At 41.8% G+C, this 13,775-nt stretch overlaps 1 protein-coding gene and 1 long non-coding RNA gene across 7 annotated transcripts; one reads left to right on the top strand and one right to left on the bottom strand.

Moving 5' to 3' along the window:
* Positions 1–1,930: 1,930 nt before the first annotated feature.
* Positions 1,931–12,931, bottom strand: AGA (aspartylglucosaminidase). Of its 6 annotated transcripts, XR_012328984.1 has the most exons (11): positions 12,716–12,921; positions 10,694–10,847; positions 9,278–9,390; positions 8,250–8,362; positions 6,902–7,016; positions 6,192–6,267; positions 5,242–5,349; positions 4,404–4,537; positions 3,792–3,896; positions 3,098–3,281; positions 1,931–2,994 (listed from the first exon to the last, which is right to left on the bottom strand). XR_012328984.1 is itself a non-coding variant. In XM_073798639.1 (10 exons), exons 1-10 carry the CDS (start codon positions 12,843–12,845, stop codon positions 3,235–3,237), a joined length of 1,095 nt encoding a protein of 364 aa, XP_073654740.1. In that variant the 5' UTR covers positions 12,846–12,922; the 3' UTR covers positions 1,931–3,234. The 6 variants fall into 6 exon arrangements, 2 of the variants coding, with proteins under 2 accessions (XP_073654740.1, XP_004324493.2); XR_012328982.1 differs by lacking the exon at positions 5,242–5,349 and having other exon boundaries at positions 12,716–12,922; XR_002173569.3 differs by lacking the exon at positions 3,792–3,896 and having other exon boundaries at positions 12,716–12,920.
* A 56-nt stretch (positions 12,932–12,987) lies between these two features.
* LOC117309964 (uncharacterized) lies at positions 12,988–13,573 on the top strand. Its single transcript, XR_004524234.2, has 2 exons — positions 12,988–13,134; positions 13,378–13,573. It is a non-coding gene; the product is annotated as an uncharacterized lncRNA (long non-coding RNA).
* The last annotated feature ends 202 nt before the right edge of the window (positions 13,574–13,775 follow it).

The raw sequence follows: 13,775 nt of genomic DNA, 5'->3' as shown, positions 1-13,775 counted from the left end.
ATGTGTGTGTGACATATATGCTACATATCTCAAAACACTTTTGGCCAATGGTATGCTGGTAAACTGTTGTTCTAGGGGGAAAACAAGCCCTAATTAGTAATATTTGCTGACATATGTGGTATAAATACTCGCAACATGGCTGATTTCAGGACATTAACAATTTAACCGTTGGCTCCCTGGTTAAAGGGTCTCCGATACAACACTGCGTTAGCATCATAAGAACTCAATTGAGTGAGCTTGGATCACTTTTATTCTTAACTCTTTGGTTTAATTTTCAATCAGCCTTTATTACCATAAACAGAACAGGAGAGGAAGACAAATGACATTGGTTTTATTTAGGACTGGAAAGAAGTGTTTTGACGTTTATGGTGTTTAAGGATTTTGCACAAGTTAGAAAGAGAGACAGATTGCTGGCAATTGGTAGGGACCTTGTTTTCCCACATCTACTCTAATACCTGATTTTCTCATATTACTATATGTCACCATCCACATTCCAGAAACCAAATTTTAATTAAAGAGAATACGTGAGCAACCACATCTAATGCACAGCATAGAAAGGTCACAGGTTTAAGTCAGTTGGCCAGTTCTTTAGTGCACTGTCCCTGCCTTAGAACTATATGACTTCCTGTCCCTTTAACTCAGAAGCAAATAGGTTGACGATGGCGGCTTTAACTTTCCCCATTATGTCCATTTTGAATGTGGCAATGACGTTACCCTTCAAGCGGCTATGCTTTTCCAAATACTGAAATATGGTACCTCACTACTGGCTGACCCTGGGTTGTATATGAAAAGACTCATCATATAGCACATATGGGGCACAAACAATTCGCAGATGAACAATTTTTGTAGACCTTGTTATCTCATCTTTTTAACTTCCTAAGACAGGGCTTGAGTATATATTGAGTAACACATAAATAGCATAGTACTCAAGAAAACAAGCAAAAAATTTAAATATGCCTTTTTAGAAGCTTTTTTAAAGGTCTAGGAATCTTTTTGAAAAAACGACCAGTAAAGTGACATAAATAGGTCTTAATCTATTTTCATAATTAGCAGCCAATTAAGATACATATTTATGTCATCAGTTTTTAATTCAAATGAAGTTAAACCATTAAGATACTGAGTTCAATTATGTTCTTAGCTCCAAATTCAAACACCAAGCATCAGATGTAATAACACTTTAAAAAGAAGTTCAACAATTAAAAATTATGGGCTTTAAAAGTATATTACAGTCTATGTATGATATCTCAATTAAAAATGCATTATGCTTATTATTTGCCTTTTGAAACCAAAAGGAGTCATCTGAGTGCTGGTAATGGAAACAGACCCTTTTTTTGTTTATGTGTATATCGTGTACATATACATGTCTAACAACTTCAGGTCAGAATTCTATAAATCAGGATCAGCTAAACTTCTCATTTGCTGGGGAGTGACAGGCCATGAAGACTTTCAAACTCATTTTTCTGGTGGTACATGGCTGCCTAACGTATCAACGGACGGCAAACACACAAAACAGGCATTTCATCTTGATATAAATATACTCCAAGTTTAAATCTGGCTTCTTTCCCTTTGTTCCAAGGCCCCGTATCAGATGTTAGCAAGTCGATGTACCTTGGGGGAACCCACAAGAGTCAGATTTCCCCTTCTGCTCTGTGAGTGTGAGGCTGCGGGACTGTTTCCTTATTAGCTTTCAGGCTGCCATCAGCAGCTGCGGAGTCCAGCTTTCAAGTTCCCATTTGTGAAGATTCTGATTGGGTGGGACAGAGCAGAGGGCATTTGTGAAGAGGCTCCCCAGACAGTGATGACACATGACAAGGTGTGAGAACAGGTGACCTAAGGGCATTCTCAAAACTACAGCTTTCTAGCCCTAACTTACAAAGAACATTAAATCTTAAGATGAGTGTAGGAAGAAACGGAGCAGATACACTAAAGGTGGGGGACAATATTGTACATACAGTTTTATTAATGACTCCTGATGTAAAAGGAAGGTAATGAAGCAAAGACGATCCTGAGAAAGCGCACTTACAGTCCTGTCTAGTCCGCAGACGGCTGACCGAGCGCTCAGAAAAAACAAGGCCGACGAGGGTTACTGACTCACTGCTAATTCAGACCACCAACATGTGCACAAGAGATTAGTAAAACCACAGTACAGATCAAGTTCCCTAAATCATTTTCGGAAGAGATTATCAGTACTAAATATTTGTAGCTAAAAGGTCAGAGTTTTGGTGGCTAAAAACCTTCACACATTGGGAGCGCACCATCAGAGGAAGAAGCCCAAGAAAATCAACACAGTTGCTCGTCAGAAGACGGCCCACATTTTCTAATACGTGCTAAACAAAACGCACCTTTATGATGAACAGCATTCTTTCCTCTTCAAGCTAGAAGAGAGCATTACGTACAACTGATAACCAGCGATAAGAGACACATTACTCTAAGGTACTGAGATTCGGTCAGGACTACCATGCTGTGACTCACTGTTACCTTTTACTTTGGGTCTAAAATCCTTGGCTACTCTAATTATTTTAAGTATCCAAATATAGATTATTTCTTGTGGCTTTACTATATCACTTTACTGTATCATTTATTTATGGAAATAAATCCCCAAAGTAGCAATTTCTTGAAACACTGAGCAGAAATCCAAATATCGCTCAAAATTTAAACATATACAAAATACATACACACAAATATTTTCAGGGGATATACAAAGCTTAAAGAAAAACAGATAATAAAAATTTTTCAGATACAGAAAGTGAAAATGCTTTTAGCATAAAATTTTTGTGCTTATTTTACACAAAGAACTTTAGAATACATGAGGCACGTTATACGATGACAGTGAGCAGCCTTTTCAGCCTCTGTCTCTTTCTTCTTTAAGTGGAGATGTGGACAGAAAGACGGATTAGATGCAGTCTACTTTTTCCTCAGTTGGCTCACTTTTTAGAGGATTGTAAACCATGAAATGAAACTGAGTAAATGTTGAAAGTTTATTGCACGCAGCACCTGGGGCCAAGAGAAAAAGTTGTTTGGTTAAATACAGAATGCACATGTCATTTACAACCAATACAGACATTGCTTCCCCACCGCCACACTGGCTGTTGTGTACCTGCTGTCCAGTCGGGCCACACGGAAGTGGGCTGTGTGTCCACCTTAGTGCAGACTAGCTGACAGTCCATGAGGGGACAGAAAGGCAGTGGGAAAGCCATCTCTTTGAACCTCAGAATATAGGCTGATTTTTTGCTCCTATACATAGGCGGTCATTGCTACTGTTATTTTAATGTTTTCATATCCTTTTCGTAGAAAAAGAAAATTTTCAGGCACACACTAACAACTGTATTTCCCTAGTGACTAGGCCATTCCCTTCATCCACCCATAACCCTCCCCTCCCCAGGCACCCTGCTCTTTTCTACGCTTCTGCACGGGTAGAAAGTGAGCCTTGTTTTGTCAAGATGCTCTCTGTCAGACAACAGTGATTTCTTCACCTGCTCAGACACCTGGAGGGAGCCCTTCTAATGCCACTACTTTAAATACAAGGGGCTGGTCAATTTTAAATTCATCTACAATTATATAATTATCATTTTTACATCCTGTTAAATCTAACGTTGAGCCTTCTAAGGTTTATTTCCTAAGAGGGAATCAATGAAACTGATTTATTTTAGACACAAAGCCTCCCCACCCATAACTTACATCAACTACTGTATTTTAGTACTTAAAAAAGAGTATGGAATTCCTCAGACAAGTTTTTCAGATACCAAACTGTGGGAAGTAAAAGATCAAAGCACAGTAATAAGCAGTCTAACCTAATGAGCTGGATTGATCACTAGGCTGTGTATCTTCCCCGGCTGAAGCCTCACCAATGAGGAGCGGCACTGGTTGATCTTGAAATGCTTTGAAACTGGGATGGGCTCATATGGAAAGTAAATGAAGCAAAGGACATGCCTCAAATACACTGCGAAAATAATTCTGCTAACGCCTTTAGTTTACTAATTAGTAATACATTTTGTACCTGGGGGCCCTGAGATCTAAATGACTGAGACCTTTAAATAAGGAACAGAGAAGTGGGGAAGATCGTTTATCCCTACGTACTTCTAATGAGTAAAAACATCTGACTACATTAGCCCATCTCAGCATATACTTGAGCCGAAGCTAAACTTTCCTTAGGACGGACGTCAAGGGTAAGACCGAACAGCCAAAGACTGGATCCTACCCACCGCCAGTCAACAGAGGAGACTTTCAGGTACACTTCTAACACTCTGGCGGTCTTGATACAACAATTAACATTTATCCATTGCCTACTCAATACAGTCCCTGTTTCTATCGCAGAGGATTAAAATACCCAACAGCGTTTTAAAGTCTCTGTCCTCATCAACATTTGCAGGTTCACATAAATATGAATTTCAGATAAAACTTACCATAACTTCCAGTCACGTTAGCACATACCACAGCCCCAAAGAAGTTGGGGAAATACTTCTGGATTCTTGAAATCACTTTCCGGCACGCTGTGGTGGGATCTTCTCCTCTTCTCATGTATTCTACAGCTTGGTAGCTGATTTCAACAGAGGCAGAACTTTAGTATCAGAGAATAAGCTAACTCCAGATTTGGTTATTGAGGTTAGACATCTAAAACCATCAAAATTGTCACAACTGACAAAATACAGTGCATGTAAGTGAAAAGAGGTAACTCCTGTGAAAGTATCAACAGGAAAGGCAGTAAACCTTGATACCGTGTCTACCTTTTCAACTAATCCACCCACTCATTTCAGATAAGGACTTTTATTTTGGGCTTCAGCTGAATAACTGTTACTTAGTAAAAACAGCCTGAAGTCATGAAGTATAGAGGTTATATTTAAGTAAGAAATGGGGCTACAGTCAACAGGGGAAAATACTAGGCATGCGCAAAACATCTAGTTGCAAGGCTTCTCAGTAATTAATTGTACACGGCGACTGCATTTTCTGCTTTCATCATCAATTATCGCGGTCCTTACTCAGTGGCCTTACGTAAGTTATTTAAATAGATCCTAAGCATTCTCATCTGCGAACGAGTGAGCAGAGTTATTGTTTCAGGACTGTGGCTGCTTCATTTGAATGATTAGGATCGTCAAAGGGATGGTGCCAAGAGTTGGTAACAGGCTTTCTGAAAAGCTCTCGTACACACAAATGCGGATCACGCGGCACAGACAATTATTTTCTCTCTTGAGGGACAATATCTCCTTCTAAGATCTCTGAAGTCACAGATGTAGGAGGGCGCACCTTGGGAGGAAGCGCATCAGTATGTCGCCGTCCCCGGTGGCTGCTGCAGCCCCTGCAGTGTCGTCGGCGTAGGCCCCAGATCCAGGTATTGGCGAGTCTCCTATTCGACTTTGGGAGGGCACAGCACGGTCATTCAGGACGGGAAGTCAAGTGCAGAAAATTCTTTTAGGAGACGTTTCTACTTAGTCACTGACTATTGTTTCAAGTAAATTCTTCATCAGAATACAGAGGATAGACTTTCCTTAGTTTTTCCACTTAGGTTTTCATAAACCCGCATTCATTCATTACATGAGAATCACACAGCAGCCCATCATACGTGGCGGGATGGCACAGGTTCACGGTGACTCTTCCACCACCGCCATCCTTTATCATCTCATTCCTGGATTATCTCAGCAGGTTCCAACTGGTTTTCCTCACCTACAGTCTATTCCTGCTGTCTAGGTCAGGTGCCAACATTTTACTCAAGTTTTTCCTTGTAATAAACCTTCCATGCTTTTCTACTACTTTGAAATAAAATCCAGAAGTCCTTAAAGACCCCCTGAAATCTGGCTCTGGTCTCCTCCCCCGCACTCGACAGATGTGCCGTTTTGTTTCTGGCCATTGGGAGCCCTGAACCTGAGCTACTTTGGATCTGCTAGTGCCTTGGCCTGGATGTCCCTGGTCCCTCTCTCAGGGTCAGGGTCAGCTCCCAGCCCCTCTCTCCAGGCCCCTCTCTCCAGGCCCCTGATGGCCCCAGCTTAATCTGATCACACCACCATCCCTAAACTCTGCAGCCCTGGCTGAGACACCTTCTCCTTTGCACTTAGCAGCTACTAATTTATTTTCTTTCACAATAACCTTAGCTGTGAGAGTAGGGTTGTGCTTTGCGTTTTGCATCCCCATAGCACCTAGGACATATTGGTTGATACTCACTACATATTTTCGAGATCTGGTCTTTTAGAAACACTAACCCAGGTATTTTGAATTTTATACCATTTGTAGATGTACCAGCAGCAATATTTCCCATCTTATGGATGACAACCATGCCTAGAAATTAAAAAAAAAATCATTGTAGGTATCAACTCTAAAGTGTACCTCAAATATAACCAAATAATTGCGCAGTTGGTAATATAAATATCGTCTTCCATTATTTTCAGGTAGAAGACAATAGGAATCTTGGGAATATTGAAAATTACACCAGTGGTAATATCTGTGTTTTTTAATGACCTCGTTTCACAGCATCATTTTGTAGACACCCCATATCCTCACTTCAAATTGCTCACTTTTCAATGCTTTTTCAAAGGTAATGCCAAAGAGAATCATGGCTATAGACTAATGGAAATTTTCAACATTACAGGAAATGACTGGAAAGATCATTTGAATGTGGCAAACATAACATTATTAAAGAACTAAATATCAAACAAAGATTTTAAAATCCCCAAGTGAATAATCATCAGATTTATGTATAAAGTAAATTTGCCAAAATATATATAGATGATATGAAAAGAATGTGTGTGTGTGTGTGTGTGTGTGTGTGTGTGTGTGTGTGTGTTTTCTTAATTGCCACTTAATCAAAATCACCTTCTGGTACATGATTAAGGATAAAGAAGTTAAGAACTACAGGAGAGCAATTAAAACTAGCTGAACTTTAACCATAAAAACGGTATAGAAGGCAAATTACCAATAGTATCATGACCGTAACTATCTCCTGTTTCTTTGTAAGTAGAACCATCTCGCTTTAAGATACTAGGTGGTTTGTAGGGTCCACAGTATTTTGAAGCATCTGGTATAACATTCTGTAAACGAGATTTAAGTTTTATTTTTTAGAAAGGGTGATTTTAGAAACCAGCATGTAGTTATGTACAATCGCTAAACATTAGCAAGAAACCAAAAGGACATCGGGTAACTGAAAGATAAGAATTAAAAGCCAAAGGTTAGCTAAGTCTTATGTGGACAGATGGATATAATTTTACTAAATACCTAGTCTGGTCTCAGAATTATATAATACGGAAGAGACATTTATATTATCCGGAAAAGATCCCCAGTTTTTCTCTATATATGCCAAAAATTCTCAGCACAATGGCAAATATAAATGAAGATTTTTAGATTAGATTTTTTTTTAGATTTCTCAAAGAAGTCAGGTACAGAACATGACTTTTAAATTTTAGAATTTGTTCCCTGACCTAAGAAGAGCTACTCTGAAATTTAAAGCACAATCTATTTTAAAATCTTCTATTTTTCAAAGCTAGGTACATGTGAACATATCCTAAGCTGTACTCTCAGATTCTTTTATGAATCTTAAAGGCTCAGGAAAATAATCCAAATTCATAAGTTCAGGTTGTGGATATGGATTAGTATTAAAGCAAGAAACCTACAACTCATGTCTTGTTCATTTGTGCACCAGGTGCCTCTCATGACCTGGTTTCACGCAGTGGCCTCTTTCAAGTGACTCCCTGGTTACTCAGAGGTGATTAGGATTTGGCGAAGAAACAGGTAAAAGACTAACACGCTCCACAGCAGGATTCTGGGTAGCAAAGACAAACCGATTTAGGCTCAAAGTCCCATTGACTTAAAGATAAATTATCTTCCTGGTAACATACTAGACACCTAATAGTATAAATCCCCAAGTTAAAAAAGGGCAAGATACTGGGTATACTTCACATAGATAAAATATAAGAAATATTTTAGACTAATGGTTTCCAAACTTTGTTTTCTTAATGCATGGAACCTTTTGTTACAAGGAAACACAGCAGAGCAGTTCAGAGTGAGGCAGCCCTTCTCCCACAGCAGAACCTTCACAGCTTGAAACCACTGCCAGGGGCTGGGAGTTCCCCACTCAGGACGTGGATCAGATGTAGCTGGGGAGCTTTTGAGACCATCCTGTGCCCAGAGTTGGCATCAGTCGTTGATTCTGAAGTGCAACCAGGGTGCTGATTAGCACTGTAGGCAACAGGTGGATGACTGAGAGTGGAAGGGATGTCACGTAGTATTTTCAAATAACTTAACTTTAAAATATCATGCATACGTACCCTCCAGTAATTTGGCTGGCAATTCCAGGCCAGCCAATCTGAATGAAGAGCACACGAAGCATTGGTAGATAAATCCTCGTTGATAAAGCCCATGCTTTCGGCAAACTTGGTGGCTGGAGATGAGGAAGAAAAATGCAAATGAGTTAAGTATTATCTTTTAAACAAAATGTATGCACAGGAAGTGCTGGGGGTCAGCTGTCTCGTACGTGGAGCGCAGCCATCCTGGGGGTAAACACAGATGGTCAAGGGAGTATTCACACGTGAAGAGTGTTACGGGCACCGGTTTCTGGATCTCGACTTCCCTACGTCCTTCCTGACCCTGATCTGCTGAGACCCTTGTGGGAGGTGTGATGACAACTCTCCTCTCCCACCTTCCCTCCAGAATCTCCCTGCTTCTGCTTCACAAAAGGAAAGGGACACCTCGGAACAACCGCGACTCTAACTGGGGTGCGATGCCCAGAGCGTAAAACAACGTTGAGATGCCAAATAAAGGCACCACTGGATTCCATGAAAGACTGACAGCTCCTGTGTTTGTCAGGTAGTTTTCCATTCTGTTTCAACAAAATGGAAGGGTGCCTACTGGAACTGTGAGCTAATACGTGGTTAAGAATGATCTTTTTGAATACAGATCACGGTATGGTTCTGGGTATATACCTTGGGAGGTGTTCAAGAAAGTGCCGTTGCCACAGCAAAACCCCATCCGTTCCCATCTTCTGTTACCTTATGCGCCTTGGGTCTTACACCCATAAAAATGTAATACAAGAAGAGAAATAATGCTGAATCCTGTTTCCCTCCAGCAATTACTCATTTATTAAGAATAAACTGGTTTCTAAAAATCCTATTTTAAACATGAAGAAAGTACAATTTAGAGGTTAAGTAACTTATCCAAAGTTAAATAGATATTAAGTAAAACAGCTTGAATTTGAACTTAGGTCTGCTTTTATCCACTATTTTATACTGAGTCCTTTTTTCACAGTGAAGACGATAGACACAAGCCTACATAAAAATTGAGTACAGTTAAAATATACCTGACTCTCCTGCTAACAGTGTGTGTGTCGTGTGTTCCAGTACTTTTCGTGCTACCCCGATGGCGTTTTTAATTCGTCTAAGATCTCCCACTGCTCCTACGTTCATGGTAGTACTGCAAGAAAAAAGTGCAGTAAGATCTTTTAAGGTATTTTTATAGGTTCACAAATTTTTTAAAAATTGCTTTACTTCAAGCTATAGTGTTTTGTAGGATAAACTCCACTGTCTTGATGCAGACGTGACGGCACATCCATGAAGTTCATACAAATTCCCACATTCAGGCATATTAAGGAACAGAGACTCTATTACCCCTATGTTCCCAGAGCACTAAAACTCTCAGTTTCCCATGGCTCGTTTTAAATATGGCTTTTGAAAGGGGTTTTAAGGCTTCAGGTCAGGCAACCCACAGCGTTTGTGGTTGGTGGGTAAATGATGGTTTACCAGGTCAGAGATGTATTTCTGTACCTTGGGGCTCTCCCTGTTCTAAGGAGACTACCTACCTCAATGTGATAGTTTTCTACTATGATTATGATTTTCTTTTTTTTTCAAAATAAAATTTTTATTGAGGTATAGTTCATTTACAATGTTGTGTTAGTTTCAGGTGTCCAGCAAAGTGAACCAGTTCTATATATGTATATATTCTTTTTCAGACTCTTTTCCATTATACGTTATTATAAGATATTGAGTATAGTTTCCTGCGTTATACAGTAGGTCCTTGTCGTTTACCTATTTTATATATAGTAGTATGTAAATGTTAATCCCACCCTCCTAATTTATCCCTCCTGTACCTTTCCCCTTTGGTAACCATAAGTTTGTTTTCTCTGTCTCTGGGTCTAGTTCTGTTTTGTAAATATGTTCATTTGTATCGTTTTTTTTAGATTCCACAAATAAGTGATATCATACGATATTTGTCTTTTTCTGACTTACTTCACTTAGTATGATAATCTCTAGGTCCCTCCATATTGCTGCATGACTTTCTTTTAATTGAGGGGGCAACGCCTTGTGTTTGGAAAGGCCAAGTACAATATGCTAGGGCTTTTGACCTGCATCAAAACTTATATATTGCGGGGGGAGGGATAAATTGGGAGATTGGGATTGACATATAACACACTATACTATATCTAAAACAGATAAAACAATAAGGACCTACTGTACAGCACAGGGAACTCTACTTAGTACTCTGTAATGACCTACATGGGAAAGAACCTACAAAAGAGTGGATATATGTATAACAGATTCACTTTGCTGCACACCTGAAACTAACACAACATTGTAAATCAACTCCACCCCAATAAAAATTTTAAAAACACACATATATTTGTCCATCTTGCTCTCAGTAGAAGACTAATCAGCCATCCATGTAACTCAACCTGCAGCGGAGGTGCAGAGAGCACTAAGGCTTTTCAGGGCGCTCCTACCCGTCCATGATCATGGCATCCAGGGTGGTCTCTCCAGACTCGTCGGGGCTGCCGCCAAAGCCCACGGTGCCGTCACACTGCTCCTGTTCACACGCCGCACAGCCGCTCTCAACCGCGTCCAGCGCAGACCCTCCAGATGCTAACGTCCTCCACGCTGGCAATCAAACCCCAAGAGTGCTTGTGTAGACACGCATTTTGTTTTCAATGCCAAAGGCAACAAAACAAAAACAGCCTGAAAACTCCTATTTTTAAAACTGTTTGCACATTTACTCCAAGTTAAACTGAAATTTTCGTCTATCAGGTGCTGCAAAGCAGTCAGTGATATAGACAGAATTACATAACAACCGTTTACCGTGAAGAATTCAGACTTTGGCTACTGATGCAAAGTGAGGGTTTTTTCACTTATTAATAATACCTGTTTCTACTGTGTGTGCGAGAGAAAAGAATTATTCTCTCCTTCAGTTTTATAAGTTACAATTGAAGCTACTAAAAGGCAAACTGAAAATTCATGAAATCATAGCCCCGTAAATTCTTCTGCATCATCAGATTATTAAAAATATACCAGCAAGTCTCCATAACAACAAAATAACAGCAAATAATTACAACGTGGGCTTCACGTGGATAATTCATTTAATCTTTCAGGTACTGTACAATTACTATCCTTATTTTAAAGAGGAAGAAACAGACCCAGAGAGGATATTTGTTCAAGGTCACACAGCTTAGTCGACAGCAGCGTCAGGATTCAAAAGTAACCATTTTGGTTCCAGGGGCCATGCTTTTAACACTAAACTATGTTCTCCAGAGCCCCAAACATGGAATGGGCGGGGGGGGGGGGGGGGGGGGGGGAGGTGTTAAGTAGTAAATTTCTTTACTAATAAAAATAGAATTCCTTGACGGGTTAATGACACTATTGGTAAATAATAAGCATTACCACTGAAAGAACAGGCTTGAAAGTATATTTAGAGAAGTTTCCCCCCCCTTCTGAATTCAGACAACATACACAGAATTGTTCCCAGCCCAGGGCCCTGAACTTTCTTTTCTGTCTCATTATCGCTGGGAATTTCTTTCTCACAGCCTGTTTCCTCATTTTTTCTCTGAATCATATGCACTGCCTATAACATACAAACTTAGCTCCATCAAATTCTAAAGCTAATTCAGCCCCAGAAAATTATATTAGCAGCCTCAAATGGGGGAGAAGGGGTCTGAAACTACTAGGGTAGTATGTCTTAAACTGAATGAAACAAGTAGGATAAGAAAATGACAAGGTAATGGTATGTTCAGGATGATATCAAAGCACGCAAGCCTGGCACCTGATTCAGACTGGGTTTGAAGACAGTAAATGAGGGAAGTCTTCCTGAAGAGGTAATATCTTAGTTTGGTAGTTCTCAATCCTGACTGCAAATCAACATCACTTACGCAGCTTTAAAAAAAAAAAAAAACTTTGGTTCCAGCAGTGAAAGGAAAACCTCAGGAGGTAGGGCCCAGGCACGGGTCCTTTTGAGAAGCTCTGAGGATGATCCTAACGTATAACCAAGGTTGGAAGTCCTTTGCCAGGTGGCAAATACAGCGCGTCAGCATGCAGCAACAAAAAGTACACGTAAAGCGACCACGCTTTGTTGGGGAACTTAGTCGTCGGCGAAGCCTAAGTGGAGGGTACTGGGGAGATGTGACGGGCTCCAAAGGGGAGGTGGAAAGGCAGGAAAGGGCTGGAGGTCACGCAAAAGCCGGCGTAGGAGCCACTGGAGGAAGAGTCTGAGCAGAAAGGCCGTAACTGCTCCAGGTCGGCAGCAGGGTGGAAAATACAGTGACTCGGGGCTGCAGAGAGGGAGTCACAAAGAACGCTGAGGATCTAAAATGCAGCAGTGGCGGGGAGGAGGGTCCAGTGCCCGAGGCGCCGCGGCTGCGGGAAAGGCCGCAGGGGAGGCTGCGGAAGGCCCGCCTCCCGGCTCCCAGCAGCTCGGTGCGGTCGGCGGCGACCCGCCCCACCCGCGAGCTCTGGCAGCGCAGCCCCCGGCCCCGCACCTGCTACGGCTGCATTCCTGAAAGGCCAAGTGTTGAGGATCAGGGGCAGAGGGCCGGAGCTGCACACCGGGGCCTGGCAGAGCAGCAGCAGCGACAGCAGCAGCAGCCGGTGGTTCGGCTTCCGCGCCATGGCCGCGCGCCGCCGCCAAGAATAACCCTGACGAAGCCGACGGCCGCCGCTCCCCCGTACTTCCGCGGCTGGGGAACCCGGAACTCTGGGTCCCGGCGCCCCGCCCACCTTCCCGCCCCGTCCGCTCCGCCGGATCCCTTGGGGCGCGGTCCGGGCGCCTCAACTCTCGCGAGACTTGGCCTCCTCCTGGGTAGCGCGGGAGGTCTTCGTGCCCCTCAGGCTCCGGGTGTCCACGCTACCGTCTTTCTTAAGTCTACGGAGATTTTTTTTTTTTACTACTCAACCGAAAGTTAGTATGAAGTTGCTCGGCCTTGGCTTACACGACCCTGGGAGCTTTCAAATTTGATTTTAACGTGTTAGCCTCTTATTAAAAGTTGAAGTCGCTAAGTTTGCGAAGCTCACAGTGTGCTCCGTGGGGTACCTGGCCGCAGAGATCCGGGATGGTTTTTGAGTGTAGGTGAGGCGGCCTGGCTTACAGCCAAGCTTCTTTTAGCTTTCTCCCACCCTACCTAAAGTCGTCTTTCCTCTACAGCTTTTTGTAGGACGTCCTCTGGTTTTGCATCTCTGAGCTGAAAGAAATGGAGACACTGGCGAAGCAGAAATCAGCCTTCTCCCCCGCTCAGGGAAGTGTACCTTCCCGCGCCTCCGGGGCACGAAGCTTCCTCTGTGCCTTTCTTTTACCTTACGCCTGGCACCATTAAGTGCTTAATAAATGTTTGAATAAAGGGGGAACGGAGACTTTACCTTGTTGAAAGGTGAACTGAAGCGTATTAAAGGTTCTGGGAACTATTTTTTAAGTAGACATACCATAAAACAATGATTGTTGAAAAGTGCGTTTATAACCTTTTACGTCTATTTAATTTGCTTGTTCTTAACAATTAGATTTACTCTTGGAAATTTCATGAGACATTAAACAGCTAATCATCATTT

This window comes from Tursiops truncatus, chromosome 21 (genome assembly GCF_011762595.2).
Source record: "Tursiops truncatus isolate mTurTru1 chromosome 21, mTurTru1.mat.Y, whole genome shotgun sequence".
Lineage (NCBI taxonomy): Eukaryota > Metazoa > Chordata > Mammalia > Artiodactyla > Delphinidae > Tursiops > Tursiops truncatus.
This window is presented reverse-complemented; position numbering and strand designations above follow the sequence as displayed.